Consider the following 16,877-nt stretch of genomic DNA (forward strand, 5'->3'; position numbering starts at 1 on the left):
AAACACAGATATTTCCAGCTCTGCAGATGTGAACAGGAGTGGGTACATTGCTCTCGGGGGGCTCTACAGCAGCAGTGGAGACAAATGCTTCCATTTGGCTCTGCAAAGCACATCCAACATTAGCACATCTCCTGCTGCTGTTGTTTTTCCTTCCAGACCACATTCTGCTAAACAGCTTCCCAGCCAAGCACAGGACATGATACCTGCCCTGTGGAGCCATGAATGAGAGGGATTATTTAACTGTTCAGCATTAGCAAGGCTCCCAGGTCACCTACCTGTGTTTTTTATACCTGGAAGCACGAAATTGCATCCCTGGAGCTGAAGTCATGTACCAAAAGCGAAGGAGGTGGTAGTGGGATGGAGCATGTCCAGGAGGCTTCAGGGCCTTTCTGAGCATGGACAGGGTGATGTAGTAGGGCAGCAAGGAGCCAAAGTGCCTGATTTCCCTTCCCTCGGCCTTGCTGTGACAATGGAGCAAAGTCATTTGTCTCCTTCCACTGCAGCGCTCTGACTCACAAGTGCTGAGCAAACAGCAGTAGGAATATGGGATGCCAGCACCCCCACCTCATCCTCTGTGCCCTGGCTGCTGCTGCCCCTCTACCCACAGTCCCAGCCCCACACCAGCCCAGGCAATAAATAACCACGTGTGCCTCTGAACCACGGCTGCTCCCAGTGGTGTTTAAAAAAAATCCCTTGTCAGCAGCAGTTGAGGTGGAAACCTTCAATCAAGGTGCCATAGGATGAGGCAGGTAGGACCAGCCTCAAGTTAAGCAACTGGATTCTCCCAAACTCACCTACCAGAGTCCCCGTTTCCCTGTTTTGTTGGTACCAGCAGCAGAACTGACTCTTGCCCACCACAGCTTGTGAGCATAAAGCTATAAAACACTGGCAACTGGAACCAGAGGTTCAGCTTCTGTGAAAGCCCCTGTCCCTTCCCTCAGCTTGGACAGGGCTTGGAGCAACCTGGGCTAGTGGAAGGTGTCCCTGCTCATGGCAGGGGGTGGAACAAGATGGGTTTTAAGGTCCTTTCCAACCCCAACTATTCCATGGTTCTGTGATTCTGGGATTCCACTGCCTGATCTCTGCTGTCCCAGTGGGACCCTCAGACTCTGCCCAAGGGACGACAGAGAGGCAAAGGAGCTGGGATGAGGCTCTCCAGACTAAAGCATGTCCCATGGTACAAAGCCTGGGACGTTGCCTGGGATGTGGGGTCTTGCAAGGGGGCACCAGTTCCAGGGAGTAGGAAGGGACCAGCCAAGGGGACAGGACAGTACTGCCCCTGAGATATGCCACTTGTCAGTGGCCCTCACAGAGAGAAGTGAGCTGAGATGTCACGTTAGAAGAAAGGTGGAGAAGAGGCAGCAAGTCTTAGCAAGGTGAGGAGTTCAGGTGAAGCTTTGAGAGAAAGAAGTTTTAAGCACAGGGAGGATTAGAATCACAGAATGGTTAAGGCTGGAAAAGACCTTTAAGGTCATCAAGTCTAACCATCAACTCAGCACTAAACCATGTCCCCAAGTGCCACACCAACATGTTGTTTGAACTCTCCTAGGGATGTTGACTCCACCACTGCCCTTTGCCAATGCTTTACAATCCTTTCCCTGAAAAAAATGTCCCTAGTATCTCTCCTGGCACAACTTGAGGCTGTTTCCTCTTGTCCTGTCCCTTGTTCCGTGGGAGCAGAGCCTGACCCCCCCCACAGCTCCCCCCTCATGTCAAGGAGTTGCAGAGCCAGAAGGTCCCCCTTGGACCTCCTTTTCTCCAGGCTGAGCCCCCCCAGCTCCCTCAGCTGCTCCTGGTGCTCCAGACCCTTCCTCAGTTCCATTCCCTTCTCTGGACACGCTCCAGTCCCTCAATGTCTTTCTTGTCATGAGAGGCCCAAAACTGACCCCAGGATTCAAGGAGCAGCCTCAGCAGTGCCCACTGTCTCTATATAACACTCATCTGAGGCCCAGAAGCTTCACCCTGTGCTCTCTGGGTACCTGCCTCTCCCCAGCCCACCCACCTCCATGTCAGCATCCTCAGCATCCTCAGCATCCTCAGCATCCTCAGCATCACAGGCCCTTTTGACCACAGGCAGGAGGATGTAAACATTAGCAGGAGCTGGGAAGGAGGACTTACCAGGAAATCAACCTCTCTTTATGACCTACTTATTGATGAATCAGGGAAGATGCAGATCCATTACATCCCTCCCCAGTTATTTATTCCCTGTATGACACAGGATGTATCAGGGATGCTTGGATGCTTTGCTCACACCGACGATGCCGGAGGTTTTGGGATGGGAAAACTCATTCTTTTCCAGCATGTTCAACCAGACCAGGCATCGCGTGTGTGGGTTCTAATTCTGAAATCCATCTCTGCCTCCATTCCCTGCTTCCCTTCCCAGTAGGATGGTCAAGTCAATGTTTGCTTCTCACTTAGATTCCCCGGGGAATAGGGGAGCTTCGCTCAGCCTGGAAACTCAGTTCCTACTTGTACAGTCCATTCAGGAGTTGTGAGTGAATAAGAAACAAATTCACCTCAGAATTCCACACTTTAGACAAGGCAGGGAGACCATCCAGGGGTGGGAGCAGCTCACTGTGAGTCCTTTTGGATCTTCTGCTCCAAGTCTGTCCTAGAAGGATGCCCAGATTGGACTTAGTTAAGCGTAACGGAGGCTCCACCATGTTGTAACATAAGCTGCTTCAGTGGTTAATTACTCTCTCATTTCCAAATGCATGTGGATTTGGGAGGCTTTTGTAAGCCCTGGCATCTTCAGGAGGTGTTACACAGATCAGGGATGCTCCTTTTCACAAAATTAGCAAAATAAATGGCTAAGCTTCCCAAAGAGCCTATTCCCACGGCAAAGAAATCCCTGCTCTTCAGGAAACACATGGACAAGGACTCCTTGGATCTTCATTTGACCCTGCCCTGTGATGCTGCATGTGATGTCTCCCCTGGTCCAACAGGAAGCACTGACCAAATATTAAGTCTTATATTTAAGAAAGCAACATATTTTTTCTTTTCTCAACTCTACAACTTTCTCAACTCTAGAAAATGTTGATTCGGGGGAAAAAGTTTAATTGCTGCCAATTTTCTTGAATGCCTGAATGAGGTTCAGGAGGAAAATATTTGCAATGCAGCCACCCAAAAGTGTCCTGTTCAGATCATTCTTTAACTAAATACCAAACTAAACCAGTCAGAAGAAGTGTGATTTGATAGAAACATTAATTTTGATAATAAAACAGAGGATAAATTGAAAAGCAAAAAAGTGACTTGAATTTCAAGTCTGAAAAAACCAGCAGCAGCGCCTCACTGTTGGTCAAAAGTGTTGTATTGGGGTTTATCCATCTCTGTGAGGAGTTTCTGGGGATCAGTCCCTCCCCTGGGAAAAGCAGGGCCAGGATCGGGGCGTGTGCGCGTGCGCAGGTGAACCCGCCCAGGGGCACACGGTGATTCCAGGCTGCATTTCCACCCTCTGCTGTTCCAACCCTTCCAGCTCATGCTTCCCTGCCCTCCCTCCCTGCCCCTGCCCACCTGGGTGCACATATATAAATCCTCCAGCCAACATGTTTCCTGTGGGGGCCCGGCAGGCTTGTCTGGAGGGTGCACATGGCTCCAGTCTCATCCCAAGGCTTTCCCTAGAGACGGGGCGAGGGGATTTGCTGGCGGCTGCTCCTGGTGAACTCACACCGAGGGCACTCCTTCGGAGCTAGAGCGGCAGGGCAGGTTGCTGCTCCAGCTCTGCTGGAATCCTTGGAGCTCCTGACGCTTCATCTCGCCGTGTGGAAGCAGCGCTGGTCCATCCAGAGATCACAGGTAAGCCAGGCTGGCAGGAGACGTGAGCAGCAATCCAGCACTACTGCTTCCATCTTTCTGTTCCTTTTCCTGTCTCCTCCATCCCTTCACCATCTCTCAACCATCTCTGCTCAAGTCATGGGATGGGATTTACTATCCTGGGTCTGATTCTTTTTACACCCTGCAAAACCAACTTTCATCACTGTAAAAGTGTAATGCAAAGCAGCAGGGATGAGGAGAGAGTCCCTGTGGTGTGAACGAGCACATGGAGATGCAAGAGCAAGAAGAGTCAGAGCTCAAACCCATCTGCCTGCTATCTCTTTTATTTTACTTCTGTAGCCATGATCTCAGCTCTGGGAACCAGCCAGCCTGGATTAAAGAGGGCATCGTTAGCTCGCAGTTATAAAAGAACGGTGGAGGTTCACCCCCAAGTCGGTTTATCTGGTTGGAGCAGGAGTTACAGAAGAGCTCATTTGTCTTAGTGTTACACTCCTGTGCTTTCTCCCTTTGAACTTCTCGGAAGAGCAGCAGAGGAAGCTGTGGGAGCTTCACACCCCTGCACACCCCCTGGTTTCTGCTGGACACGGTGGTGCTGCTCAGCTCCCAGCGGTGTAAACAGGGAGTTGGCTGTTTCTCCTCAAGAACATGATCAGCTGATGAGTGGGGTTAAGATAAACTTCCCTTCCCTGCTTTAGGCTCAGAGCTGAAAGGATTTTCAAAGAAACCAAAGCTCTGTTTTCCACCAGTGCCTCAGGATTTTGGAAATGCCACTCAAGTGGTGTCGCCTCAGCCCCTGTTTGGTGTCACCCCATACCTGCTCATTCTGCAGGGCTAGAGAAGCACAGCCAGATGGGTTAGTTCCACACTGCATCCAGGGACTGAATTCCAGGGAATTTCTATCATTGTTTTGTACCAAAACTCAGCTGCTGGGATTCGGATGGTGCTTCCAAACACCTCTAAGGTTGGCACCCAATTACCAGCCTCAAAAATAGCTCCAAGGTCTCAAAGATCTGAAAAAAAAATATGCCAAATACATAACTTATGATCCAAATAGGAACAGAATTTTTACTTTTTCAAATTAATAAAAGATTGCTGAGAAATTATGCTCTCAATGAGGATAGGGAAGACTTCAGAATGGGGAAGAAAAGCAAGCAGAAGGTTAGATATTTTTAGAATCTCACTTGCCACTGCAGCTTCTGCCACTTCCAGAGGCCAGGCTGAGGGTCATGGCAGTGGAGAACCCACCTGAGGTGTGAAACTCTGGGAAATGAGGATGGAGCTTTCATGGGAGTGTATTCAGAGGGAAATCAAATTCAAAGTGAAGAGGCATCTCCCAGTGCCTTTGCTCTAAGCCCCAGGACTCCGGGAATACCCAGGGTCTGGGCTGGTGCTCCAGGAATGAGCTCCCACAAGGTGATGAGCTCCCGCCCTTGGGATGACGCTGAGGAACAGCTAAGGAGAACAGAGCCAATGAACACCAACTCCTGTGAAGTTGTCCACTCCCAAAAAGCAGCTCACAGCCTACAGAGAGCAGCGAAGTCCTCCTGGCAGCAAGGTCTGAATCACAGAGAAAGTGAAGAGGAAGGAGAAGACCGGGTGACAAGGACTGGGCTGAGATGGGGACGCGTCATGTGGCAGCAACGACACCTGAGGAGAGATGTTAATGCCATGGATGGGTGACCATCCCCAGGCTCAGAGTTCAAGGGCATTTTCCGGGGTGATTTTTAACTCCTGTGTCAGGAGGAGAGAGGAAATATTCTGCACTATGAAGTGTGATGGGAAGAGGATGAGTCTTTCATAGCTGGGTAAGACGCTGTGTTGAGCTGACTGGTGCCGGGTGAGGCACATTGGTGGGGTGAGCGAGGGGCAGGGGGGCAGAGCGGGATCCTGCACTTCCCTTGGGGTCTGCAGCGCTAACCTGCTCCTCTCCCTTCCCTTCTGCAAGGTGCCCAAGGATGCCAAGCGTATTTTCCTACCAGAGTGCTGAGGTGGACTGGTGTGAGGGCAACTTCGAGCGCTCAGCCGTGATTGCAGAGTACTACAACACCGTGAGTGTGAGATCATCCCAGGACAGGCTGGGGCTGCTTTGGGGACTCCAAATGGGATAGGACATCCTTTTTTTTCCTCCTGCTCACTCCTTTGAGCTTCCTGGTATTGGAGGGTGCTGGCATGGGGAATGTTTTTTGAGCTTCAGATAAATCGTGGGACTTTTATCGCTTGCTCCCAAAACGTGCTGGGGCCAGGGGGACTTCTGGTATGTGTGGGGCTGATTCCTAGTGAGAAAAGTCTGGCAGCACCCAGATCTGTGAGATCCTGTTATACCAGTCCTGCAGCTCTCCTGCCAACTGGGGTAGGTCCCATACAGGGCTCATATATTCCAGCTAAATGTACAGGAGTGGCAAAATGAGAGGCAGCACTTCCATGAACCGTGTCAGGCAGGTTGGGAATCCGGAACTCAGTGCAGGGAAAGCTGATGCATGAGCCGGTTTCACCCCCGTGATCCTTTATCAGTCAGGCTGTATCCAGTGCCAGTCCCTTGACTGCAGCCTGGTTGGAGCATCCGTATCTGCAGAGAACTTGGAGATAACCAGCCTCTCCAAGCATGTCTCTCCCTCAGAGCAATTACAGGCTTGCAGGGGTGTGAGGCATGTGGATTTACAACCTTCCACAGGCCTTGTTTACAACTTTAAGCAATTACGGTCCAACACCAGAAGTTCTTGTTCTCATGGAAATGGCTCTTCCTCTTTTTTTTAAAGCATTTCTTGCTTTTAATAAATTGCCTGTAATAAGGATAATTCCCTCTCCCAAGCCCTGCAGTTCTCCAGCTCTAATTGCCTACACAGAGTCTCAGAGGAGGAGGCTCAGGCTGTGTATGATCAGTGCTCTCTGAGACAGACAACAAAAAGCTGCCAGTCCAGATCAAATCCTGCTTCCCTCTGGCATCCAACTGGATGTGTTGTGCTGTTGCCTGGTTAGTGACGTTGTTGGATGGGCTCAGAGGTGCAAAGTAAGGTATAACTACCAAGGAGGTAAAGAAATCACTCAATACTGACATCAGCATCTCAAATAGACCAGATTGAACAGGGCTTGGAGAAACCTGGACTAGTAGGAGGTGTCCCTGCCCATGGCAGGGGTTGGAATGAGATGATCTTTAAGGTCCCTTCCAAACCAAACCATTCCATGATTCTGTGATTAAGCAGGCAACACTAGAAAGGGGCTGGTTTCCACAGAGAGCAGGAAGACTGAAAGTGAAGTTTTTAGTCAGAATTCCTTCTGGGAGATAAATTTGCCTCATATCCTAGTTTAGTACACAGTCAGCACTTTTCAACCGTGTCTTTGGAGCTGAGATTCCATTTTCACAAGGATCCTGATTTGCACCCAGACTGGCAAAGTGGCTCTGGATCCTTATCACGCCAATAAGTATCTCGGGAGCTCTTCAAAAGCACTTATGTGTCTGACTTCTCTGCTGGATACCAGCTGGTGTGGCCAGATGCAAAACTGTGTCACTTAGGACCCAAAGCCCTCTGATTCCCATAAAATATTAACTCTCAGCTGCCCGGGTCGTTTTGTGGCACAGGATTCTAAATTATGTGGCTATTCCTGACAATCCTACCAGGTGCCTTGTTCAGGATTGAGGTCCCTGTCAGCCTCAGCCATCCCCTGTGTTTCCACACCACCTTTGAGGGACTGGGCTTGTTGGGATAGATTTTCACTGGGTGGGACTCAGACACAGCTTTCCTCCAGGATTGGAAAATCTCTTCAGTGCATGTTTCCACACAGATGCAAACTAGTGTGATACTGAGGAACAGAGATGTGGGAAGAGCAAACCCTGCAGGATTTTTTCCAGTGGTTGAACTTGCCCTTGTTCTTCTCCTTACAACACTGGGCACCCCCTTCCCCAGCAGAGAAAGAGCTTTTACTGGTCCCTGCATTGATGTCCTTGTTTCCAGGCTCATGGAGCTCAGCAGGGTGCCTGTGCAGGTGGAGGGAACCAATTCTGCAGCCTCTATTTTAGGATGTGATTCCCAAACAGAAAAAGCAGCAGAGATCTAAACCTGCTGTGACAGCTGCCTGCACCAGGTTGGTGTGTGACCTCCTGTCCAGACAAGGGCTGACAAAGGAGCAAACCTCCAAAAAACTGCTGTTACCTGAGCATCTGACAAGAGCCTCAAGGCTGCACCATGCTCAGGGCCAGACCTTGTAACCAAAACCCAGCAGGAGCATCACTGACATGGGCATCACTCCCTCCCCAGCTGCACAGCCTGGCTGGCACTGCCTGGCTCTCCCCCCTGCAGCAGCACAGGGACCCCTCTTCACACTCTGGGCTCCCTTGCAGGATCAGGCTCCCTGTGATGTGCCCCAAAGGGGGGACAATAGAAATCTGAGCAAGTTCCACAACTATCCCTGCTGGTTGGCAGCATCTTGCAGATCCCGCTGGGGCTCAGGGCACTATCCCAGATGTGGTCCTAACAGCCTGGATCTCCTCCTCTTCCCCTCTCCATTCATTTGTTCCCCATACTCAGGTTTCTGCCTCTCTGCAGCCTTACGGGCCTGCCCTGAGGTAATTATATCCATATCGACTTCAGTGTCAATTTTCCAGAGTTTTAGAGGGAATTCCAGCCCAGAGGCTGGGAATCCAGCCAGCTCCTACCCAAGCCTGCTGGACCACTAAATCAGCAGGGCTTCCTCATGGAGCATCCTCTTCAATGTCTTCTTCCCAACCCTGCCTGGGGCTCCAGCAGGGCAGTTCTGTGCCAGCAGCTGTGCTGCTGGGAATTGCTCCTTGCCAGCCACATTCTCTCAGGTCTGCTTGGCTTAGATGCTTTTTTATTAGAAATAAGCACCACGGGTATAAGAAAAGAGTGTAAACAATATCTTTAAGTACCTAATAATACATGGTGGCTCATGGTTGGATGCAGTTCAGCAACAAAACCCTATTTGTAGTGACTCAGTGACCCAGAAATTTATTGTCTTCTGGCTGCTCAAAGGAGAACACTATTGTGCTCTAGAAGGGTCATCAGTCAGGGACTTGTCTTTTTGCCCTCATTTCTTTGCTGAAATGACTGATTCAGGATGTTGATAATGACACACACATCCTCAGCAGTGTCTCTGCAGCAGCAGGAGCTCTGACACTGCTGCATATCCAGAACTCCTGGATGCTTCATGGATTGGTGGGATAAGTTCAGCTTACCCCAGGTTACCCTCAGGTTACCCAGATCCACCCAGAGCAGGACTCACTGTCAGTGTGTCAGGGCTAATCCCATGGCAGCACAGCCACATCACCCTCTTGCCTGCCCAGAAAGTCATGTGCAGAACCAACTCCCCCCAACAGTTGTCTCCTGCCCCGAAGCGCCGGCAGGACACTGTGATGGCAGAACATGCAGCCTCCTCCTCTGCTACACAGGTCTGGCTGTTGGGAACTTGCTGCACAGGTCTGGAGAGCCTTGGAGATGTTCACTCCTGTCCTTGACCCTGTGGGCTCCTCTGGAAACTCACTCAAAGCTGGTTCTCTGGCCTTTGAGTGAGTGAACTCTGCAGCGAATCCTGCAGAAATCTCCTTCCACTGCAAAAAATTCCTGGCTGGAGTAAGGACTAGCACAGGTCTTAGCTGCCATTGCACTGTTGCTGTCCTCAAACCAGTATCTGCTGCCCCAATCCTTAACAGAGGCTGGACTCCCCTTGTCATGGATGGAGATGCAAAGAGGTTCCCTGTGGGTCTCTCCCTCCATCCCAGGGATCCCTGCAGCATGTCCTGCCCTGATGCAATCAGGAGCTGGTCTCACCCTGCCATGGATGAAGGTTCTCTGCAGGTCTCTCCCTCCATCTCAGGCTGGAGCTGCAAAAGCCTGGGGTCTTCCTGATGATCCTACTAATGCACCAGGATTAGAGCCATCTTGCTGATCCCAATCTAGTTTCTCTCCTAGTGAAAGAAGCAAATGGCAGGCTAGGTGGGCACCTGGGGCAGTCACTCACCCTTGTTAGGGAGTGGGACACAGCGGTGAGCTCACACAGTGAGCCCACAGGGCTGAGTGGCTCTCCCATGTCCAATCACACCTCAGCTCCACCACCACTCTCTTATCTCCCCAGCATCCCGGCAGAGGAAGCTGGTGCCTCCCGGCCAGTACGACCCAGACAGGTATAAAGAGAAGCTGTGCTGGGGGGTCTCAGAGTGAGCAGAAATTCTGGAAAAACTTCTAGTAGGAGTACGGGGAGCAAAACCCTCCTAACCACATTTGAGACAGAGCTTGCCACATCCTAGAGGGAAGACAGAAGTCAGCATTTACAAATCAGGGCTGGGATCCCACGAGTGATGAAAACCCATGTCCCCCACAGGGGCAGGAGCTCTTCCCTAATCTCAGAGCTTGGCTGCTCTGCAAGGAATCACTCTTATCTTCCTGACCCTGTTGGCACGGCTCCCCTGATTATCCCTCCCCTCTGATATCTGATCTTGCACATCATGTCCTGAATTAATGAAGTGATAATGCCACTATCATGTAATTAATGACACTGTTGCAATGCCCACTGCAGCACACAGATCCAGACCTCTCCATACACAATCCCAACCTCCCACGTTTCCTCACGATGTCGTGCGTGCTGGCACTTGCACACTGCTGCCTTTTCTCTGAACGTTTTCCCTCTCCTTGCTATCCCTGCTTGTCTTCCCCAAGCCTCTTTAACCATTTCACAGGAAAAAGAAATGTTTGAAACGCGGTTGTTACTGTAACACATGGTTGTCTGGTTTCTTGATCATTTCAGAGCAGTTTGACCTCAAGTGTGCAAGTGGGAGCAGCACTTCTTTTTTCATAGCTGGAATGGGAATAGGCCTGGATTTGGCTCTAAGCACCTATGGAAAAACAATACATTTGGCCTGAGAATTGCTGTTAATGGGAGCATGAACTCGCTTCATGGAAACCTTAGTGAAAATCAAGATAAATCTCTGATGTTTAAGGGAATTGAGACCTTACATTAGGCGTGAATTGTGTTTCCCTCTGGAATACCAGAGGGTGTGTTTCAGATAGATGACAATATCCCTGTGATTTGCAGCCCTGTTACCACAGAGATCCCAGGGGACCTCACTAGCCAAGTGCAGATTTTGCAGTTTACCTCGTGCTGCTGAGAGGGAAAGACTCTGGGCTGTGGATGTCACATTCTAGGCGTGGGGTCTGGGTCAGCATCTAGCTGGGAGATGAAAGGATTGTCAGGCTGAGATAAAAGTCACGCTGGTTGTTTGCCAAATGGCTCCAAAGAGCTGCCTGGCAGGTCAACACAGCACCACAGTCCCAACAGTTCATAAGCAAGAGGGATTTTCCCTGGGGAGGTCCCAGTGATATCCCTTTCCTGAGTTTGCAGAGTCAGGCGAAAAATCCAGAGTAAGAATCCACAGAGGGTAATTAGTGCAGACTTCATTGCCCTATTGCTGCAGGATGGAGTGGGCCTGACCCGGCAGACAGGGCCAGGTTTTGGGCACTTGCTGCTCCTCCCCAGATCCCACATTTTGCCCATCGGCATCTCCACTCTCCAAAGCACTGACATCTTCAACCAGTCCAGCACTGTCCCCTCCTCCCCAGACAAATCAAAGTCTGCCCATGAAGGAATTTTGCAGAGTTGGAAGTCAGGGCAGAATAATTCCACTGTGTTCATTTGCCAGGTGTGTTTAAAGGAGGTTTATGACCTCATGTAATTACTAGTGTACAGAACACCTCCCCCCTGCAGGCCAGGTGGCTTCACACATGACACCACAGGATGTCACCTCAATCCTGCCTGTTCCCACCTACCCACGTCCTGCTTGTCCTGCCACTCTCCACCACAGCCACTCCCAGTTAAGGATGTTTTGCTGATCGTGGCTTGCTGTGGTAGCTAAGCTTCTCCCACCCTCCCAGCCCCTCACAGGGGACTCACAGCTGGCTGGAAGGGTCAGGAGCCACCTGGGGAGCTCCTGGCAGGTCTGGGTTGACAGGAGGTGGTTGCAAACAGAGGAGTTTGGCATCTTGCTTGAAGACACTGGGCAGCTGAAGCTAAACCATCACCCAAGAGGGACAAACCAGCTCACCCTGGGCTTGCTGTCCCCAGAGGTGCCTGCAGGGAGAGCACAGGTGTCTGCAGCCACTGTTGTCACAGCAATAGCTGTCCTTCCAGTTCCAGCCTCCCTTCTGGAGAAACGCCTCTGCCTTCTCCCTGTGCCAAGGGCAATCCCTGCTTCCACGCCACACTTCCCACTAGAGATCAGCATCCTCTTCACACACGGAGATGTTGAGGTATGTGTTGCGATGAGACTCGCCCAAGGTCGTGCAATAAACTGGATGTGGCTCTTGTTTTCCAGATCAGCAATGTGAGCTTCTTCGTGCTCTCTCCTGCCCTGCTTTACCTGAACCGGCAGTACTGTCAGCACCGTGCCATGCCCTTGTACTTCATCTCAGGCCTCCTCATCCTCGTAGGTGGGTGCCAAGGCTGTGGGAAGACCAGACAGGTTGCCAGAGTATCCAACATGATACCCTGGGATGTTCTCAGTGACCAAAGCACAAGGGAAAGCTGAGGTGGGGAACTGAACAGCCATTTCTGTTTGAAGCCCTGCAGGTTGTGGTTCCTGCACCTTCCAACCCAGTAAATCCCCAGGGTGCTGAGTGTGTGGGTTCCCCCACACCAAGGCCCATTCACAGAATCACAGAATAGTTGGAGTTGGAAGGGACCTCTGGAGACCTTCCTGGAGAAGAGGAGGCTCAGGGGAGACCTTCTCACTCTCTACAACTCCCTGACAGGAGGGGGGACCCAGGGGGGATAGGGCTCTGCTCCCAGGGAACCAGCATTAGGACAAGAGGGCATGATTTTAAGCTGTGCCAGGGGAGGTTTAGGTTGGACATCAGGAAGAAATTCTTCTCAGAGAGAGGGATCAGCCACTGGAAGGGGCTGCCCAGGGAGGGGGTGGAGTCACCATCCCTGGAGGGATGTTTAAGGACAGACTGGACGTGGCATCAGTGTCATGGTCTGGGTGACGAGGTGGTGTTGGATCATGGGTTGGACTCCATGATCTCAGAGGTCTTTTCCAACCTGTTTGGTTCTCTGATTCTGTGAGACCATTCAGTCCAACCACCCTGCCCAGGCAGGATCACCTGGAGCAGGTGACACAGGAATGCATCCAGGTGGGTTTGGAATGTCTCCAAAGAGAGAGACTCTGCACCCTCCCTGGGGAGCTGTTCCAGTGCTCTGTCATCCTCCATGGAAAGAAATTCTTCCTCATGTTGAGGTGGAACACCTTGTGTTTTAGTTTATGGCCATGACTCCTTGTTCTGTCATTGGGCATCACTGAAAAGAGTCTAGTACCATCTTCTTGACACCCTGCTCTTCAGGAACCCTGCCTTTAGGAATGGCCCCCAAGAACTTCCCAGGCCAGACAGGCTTGTGAGAGGATGGAGCTTTGCTGACTAAGACTGTCCTTGCTCCTTGCAGGCATCTTCTCCACATACTTTCATATGACCCTGAGCTATGTGGGACAACTCCTGGATGAGCTCTCCATCCTCTGGACGCTGGCTGTGGCATATTCCTTCTGGTACCCCCAGGTTTACTTCCCCAAGTTCATCAAGAACAGGTGTGACTCAGAGGGACATGGGGTGCAGGCTCTGAGGGGAGGGATGGGACACTGACATCGAGGGGTGTGACCCCCTCAGGTCCCCTGCAAGGGGTCAGCACTGGGGTCACTGGCTTTGGGACCAGACCCTCCATCACTTGGTGCTGACAGAGGAAGAGTCAAAACCCTCCCACGGGAAGGGCTGTGCTGGGCTCCTCTCGGCTGGAGCTGGCTGTGTTTGCAAAGCTGCAGAGGAGAATTTCAAAATTAATTAGGAAATTAAATGTTCCTGAGCATTAACATTCAATTACCTGTTGCTGTCAAGCTGTTCCAGCATCCTCTGTCATCCACAGAGAGCTTTCCCTGAAGGTTGAGGGGGTTTCCCATAGGACAAGCTAGTCCAAGTTACACCCCTCCTTTCAAGGTTTAGCAGGAGGGCTGGCTGGGCTGGAGGAGCTCAGCAGAGGGGATGGGGATACTGGGTGAGCACGGACCAGCAGAAATGGGAACCCAGCAGGGCTTTGCTCAAAGGATAGTCCCATCCTGGCTGGAGCTCCCTGAGCCAGCCCAGTTAGAAGCCTTGCAAAGGCCTGCTCCAAGTCTGCTCTTCCCATGCCAAAGGAGGTCACCAGGAGTTCACTGTGGAGACATGGCTGGGGGAGAGCGGAAGGGATTTGCATGTGAAAGGCCCCTCTGAGCCCTATTGTTGTTCAGTCAGCCCAAACTGGCCTGTTTGCACAGCTCCGGTGGACTCCTGCCTTGCAGCCCTTCCCTGTGCAGAGCTCCTCATGCCTTTGCCTCATCCCTGGCATCGCCATGAAAGTGCTCGAGCTGCTTCCTGGGCTGTGCCCTCCACTCTGTTGCTCTGTCATGGACTAACTGGGAGGCTGATACCTCAGCCTTCCTGCCAGGACTGCACAGAGACTGAGCATGACCTCTCCCCTCCTCATCCTTCCCTCCCGTGAACCCTGGGGGCACTGACACTCACTCCCATCTCCCTTTAGGAGGCATTTCTACTGGCTGACTGGGATCACCACTGTGATCAGCACCTTGATGTCTTTTGTCAAACCCACCCTCAATGCCTATGCGCTCAACTGCATCGCCTTCCACCTGCTGTACCTGACCTGGCGTGAGCTCAAAAAGTAAGGAGGGGGCTGACAGGGGTTATCTGCAGCTCCATTCGTGCTCCTGGTGGGGAGTGACTCTGCCCACAACAGTGAATTGAGACCAAGTCTTCATCAGCCACATGTACTGTCAGCTCTCCAAAGAATTGGGGCAGCCTGGGAGGGACCAGGAGGAGGAACAGGTAGGACTGTGGGCGGTAGGGTACAAGAAGGCCATGAAGAATGGGGACGATCCATGGGACAATCTTATCTGAAGAGACTGCCCAGGGCAGCGGTGGAGTCACCATCCCTGGAAGTGTTCCAAAAATGTGTGAATGTGGCACTTGAGGACATGGTTTAGTGGTGAGCATGGTGGTGGTGCTGGGTTGATGATTGGACTTGATGATCTTAAAGGTCTGCTCCAACCTTAATGATTCTATGATTCTCCTCCTCAGCTGCCATCTCTGCAGCTCTTTCCCCTTCATGGGGCATTTGGGAACTAGAGTGTGGGTGGGAGAACCCGCCGGGGCCTGGGGAGAAGACAGGAGTGCCTTGGCATCTCCAAGCATCATCCTCACACACGGAGAGTCAGAATCCCTCTCTCCAGAGTCACACTCCTCCAGTTCTTGTGGTCTTAGGAATACTCTCCAGAAGGAACTCACTGGGGTTTGCAGTGTTGCATGTGCAGGCAGGAACCAGCCCTCTTTGAAACTCACTTTCCTTCTAGCATGATGCTCTGCTCCCTCTCCCTCACTGTCTCTTCCAGGTGCAATGACAAACGGGTTCACCGGATGGCCGCGGTCATGGTGATGTGGTGGGTCCTGGCCATCACCAGCTGGATCAGTGACCGGTGGCTTTGTTGGCTCTGGCAGGCCATCAACTTCCCCTACTTCCACAGCTTCTGGTAAGGGCTCCTGGGACCCCAGCCCGCACCTTTCAAGGGCTGAAGGGTCACAGCTACAGAGAAATGGCAGCAGGGATGAGAGGCTCTGCATTTCTGCCCAAGCCTCTCTCCCTTTCCTGTCACTATTGATGCTGCTCCTCACCCTGGCTCCAGCCCAAGGATTCAGCCCCAACCATTGCTTAATATCCCCTTCCTCCTCCACGCCAGCCAAACACTGTTTTGCAAGTGAAATTGTTCCAGCAGTCCCTTCAGGTGAGCAGCTGGCTCTCCAAGGGCTGCTGCTGCTCCCAGAGTGCTGCGTGAAGTGCAACCTTCTTGCAGTTATTTTAACAGCCAAACTGAAAGGCAGAGACTTGCTTGGACACTTTTTAGAGCCTGCCTAAGTGTGGCACACTCAGATGCACCCTCACAAAGCACAGGGATGGCTGGGAGAGACACCTGGGCCGAGCCAGGCGAGGGGGAATAGGTGGTTTGGGGTTTCGGTCCCCTATGTCACCCCATAGAATCACAGAATCAACCAGATTGGAAAAGACCTCTGAGATCATGGAGTCCAGCCCTTGATCCAACCCTGCCATGGTTCCCAGACCATGGCACTGATGCCACGTCCAGTCTGTCCTTAAACATCCCTCCAGGGATGGTGACTCCACCCCCTCCCTGGGCAGCCCATTCCGATGTCTCTGTAAAAATTTCTTTCTAATATCCAACCTAGACCTCCCCTGGCATAGCTTAAGACTGTGCCCTCTTGTCCTACTGCTGGTTGCCTGAGGGAGGAGACCAACTCCCACCTGGCTACAACCTCCTTTCATCCATCTCTGTCCTCTCCTCATCCCAGCTCACAGAGCTCTGATAGGATTTCCCCACAGGCACAAACCCCATCGGCAGGACCCACACTCCCTGCAGCCTTTGTGCACCAGAAGACTGGGACCTTCCCCTGCCCCTGCTTTACCCCTTGGCTCCAGTCTTAAGGTGACCATGCCAGCAGATGGGAGTTATCCCTGTCCAACACATCTCTTTGGTTTCCCTGCCAGGCACGTGCTGATAGCCCTGTCCCTGCTGTACTGCTGCCCTCTAGTCATCTACTTCGATGTCAACTATGAGATGCCATCCTTCAAGCCCAAGCTGGAATACTGGCCCAGTGACTCATGGCCTGTCGTGGTGCCCTATGTCACCCTGGAGGAACCCCACAAGCAGTGCTAGAGCAAGTTGCCCCCAGGCATCCCTCGGGCACGGGGTGTGTGTGATGCACACATGGGGAACAACTCGGCTGTGCCGCCTGTTCCTCGGATCAGGGCAATGTGGAAGCAGCTGAGGCCTCATGATGTTGGGCATGAAGCAGGGTGGGAGCCCACAGATGCCTTGGAAGACTCTGCCCAGAGAGCCAGAGATCTCCTCCAGCAGATCCCTACTGAGGAGGGGAGGGAGATGGGGCTTCTTCTGTGCCCTCTCGTTAGTCAAGCATCAGCACCCCTTGCTGACAAGGGCACAGCAGAGAACACTGAAGCCAAACTGGTGACAGCTGGGTTTGTTAGGGCTG

General features: G+C 52.0%; 1 protein-coding gene across 1 annotated transcript; it reads left to right on the forward strand.

Annotated features, from left to right (window-relative positions):
* The first annotated feature begins 5,729 nt into the window (after nt 1–5,729).
* ACER1 (alkaline ceramidase 1) lies at nt 5,730–16,540 on the forward strand. Its single transcript, XM_027668153.1, has 6 exons — nt 5,730–5,822; nt 12,095–12,209; nt 13,219–13,357; nt 14,341–14,478; nt 15,206–15,343; nt 16,372–16,540. The coding sequence occupies exons 1-6, from the start codon at nt 5,730–5,732 to the stop codon at nt 16,538–16,540; spliced, it is 792 nt and encodes a 263-aa protein (XP_027523954.1).
* Nucleotides 16,541–16,877: the final 337 nt, after the last annotated feature.

Source organism: Corapipo altera, unplaced genomic scaffold (assembly GCF_003945725.1).
Source record: "Corapipo altera isolate COAL_440 unplaced genomic scaffold, ASM394572v1 108, whole genome shotgun sequence".
NCBI classification, from domain to species: domain Eukaryota; kingdom Metazoa; phylum Chordata; class Aves; order Passeriformes; family Pipridae; genus Corapipo; species Corapipo altera.

Coding starts and splice junctions, on each gene's coding strand:
- ACER1 (XM_027668153.1), top strand. CDS start 5,730: ATGCCAAGCGTATTTTCCTACCAGAGTGCTGAGGTGGACTGGTGTGAG. Junction 5,823..12,094: donor TTGCAGAGTACTACAACACC/GTGAGTGTGAGA, acceptor CTTGTTTTCCAG/ATCAGCAATGTGAGCTTCTT. Junction 12,210..13,218: donor AGGCCTCCTCATCCTCGTAG/GTGGGTGCCAAG, acceptor TGCTCCTTGCAG/GCATCTTCTCCACATACTTT.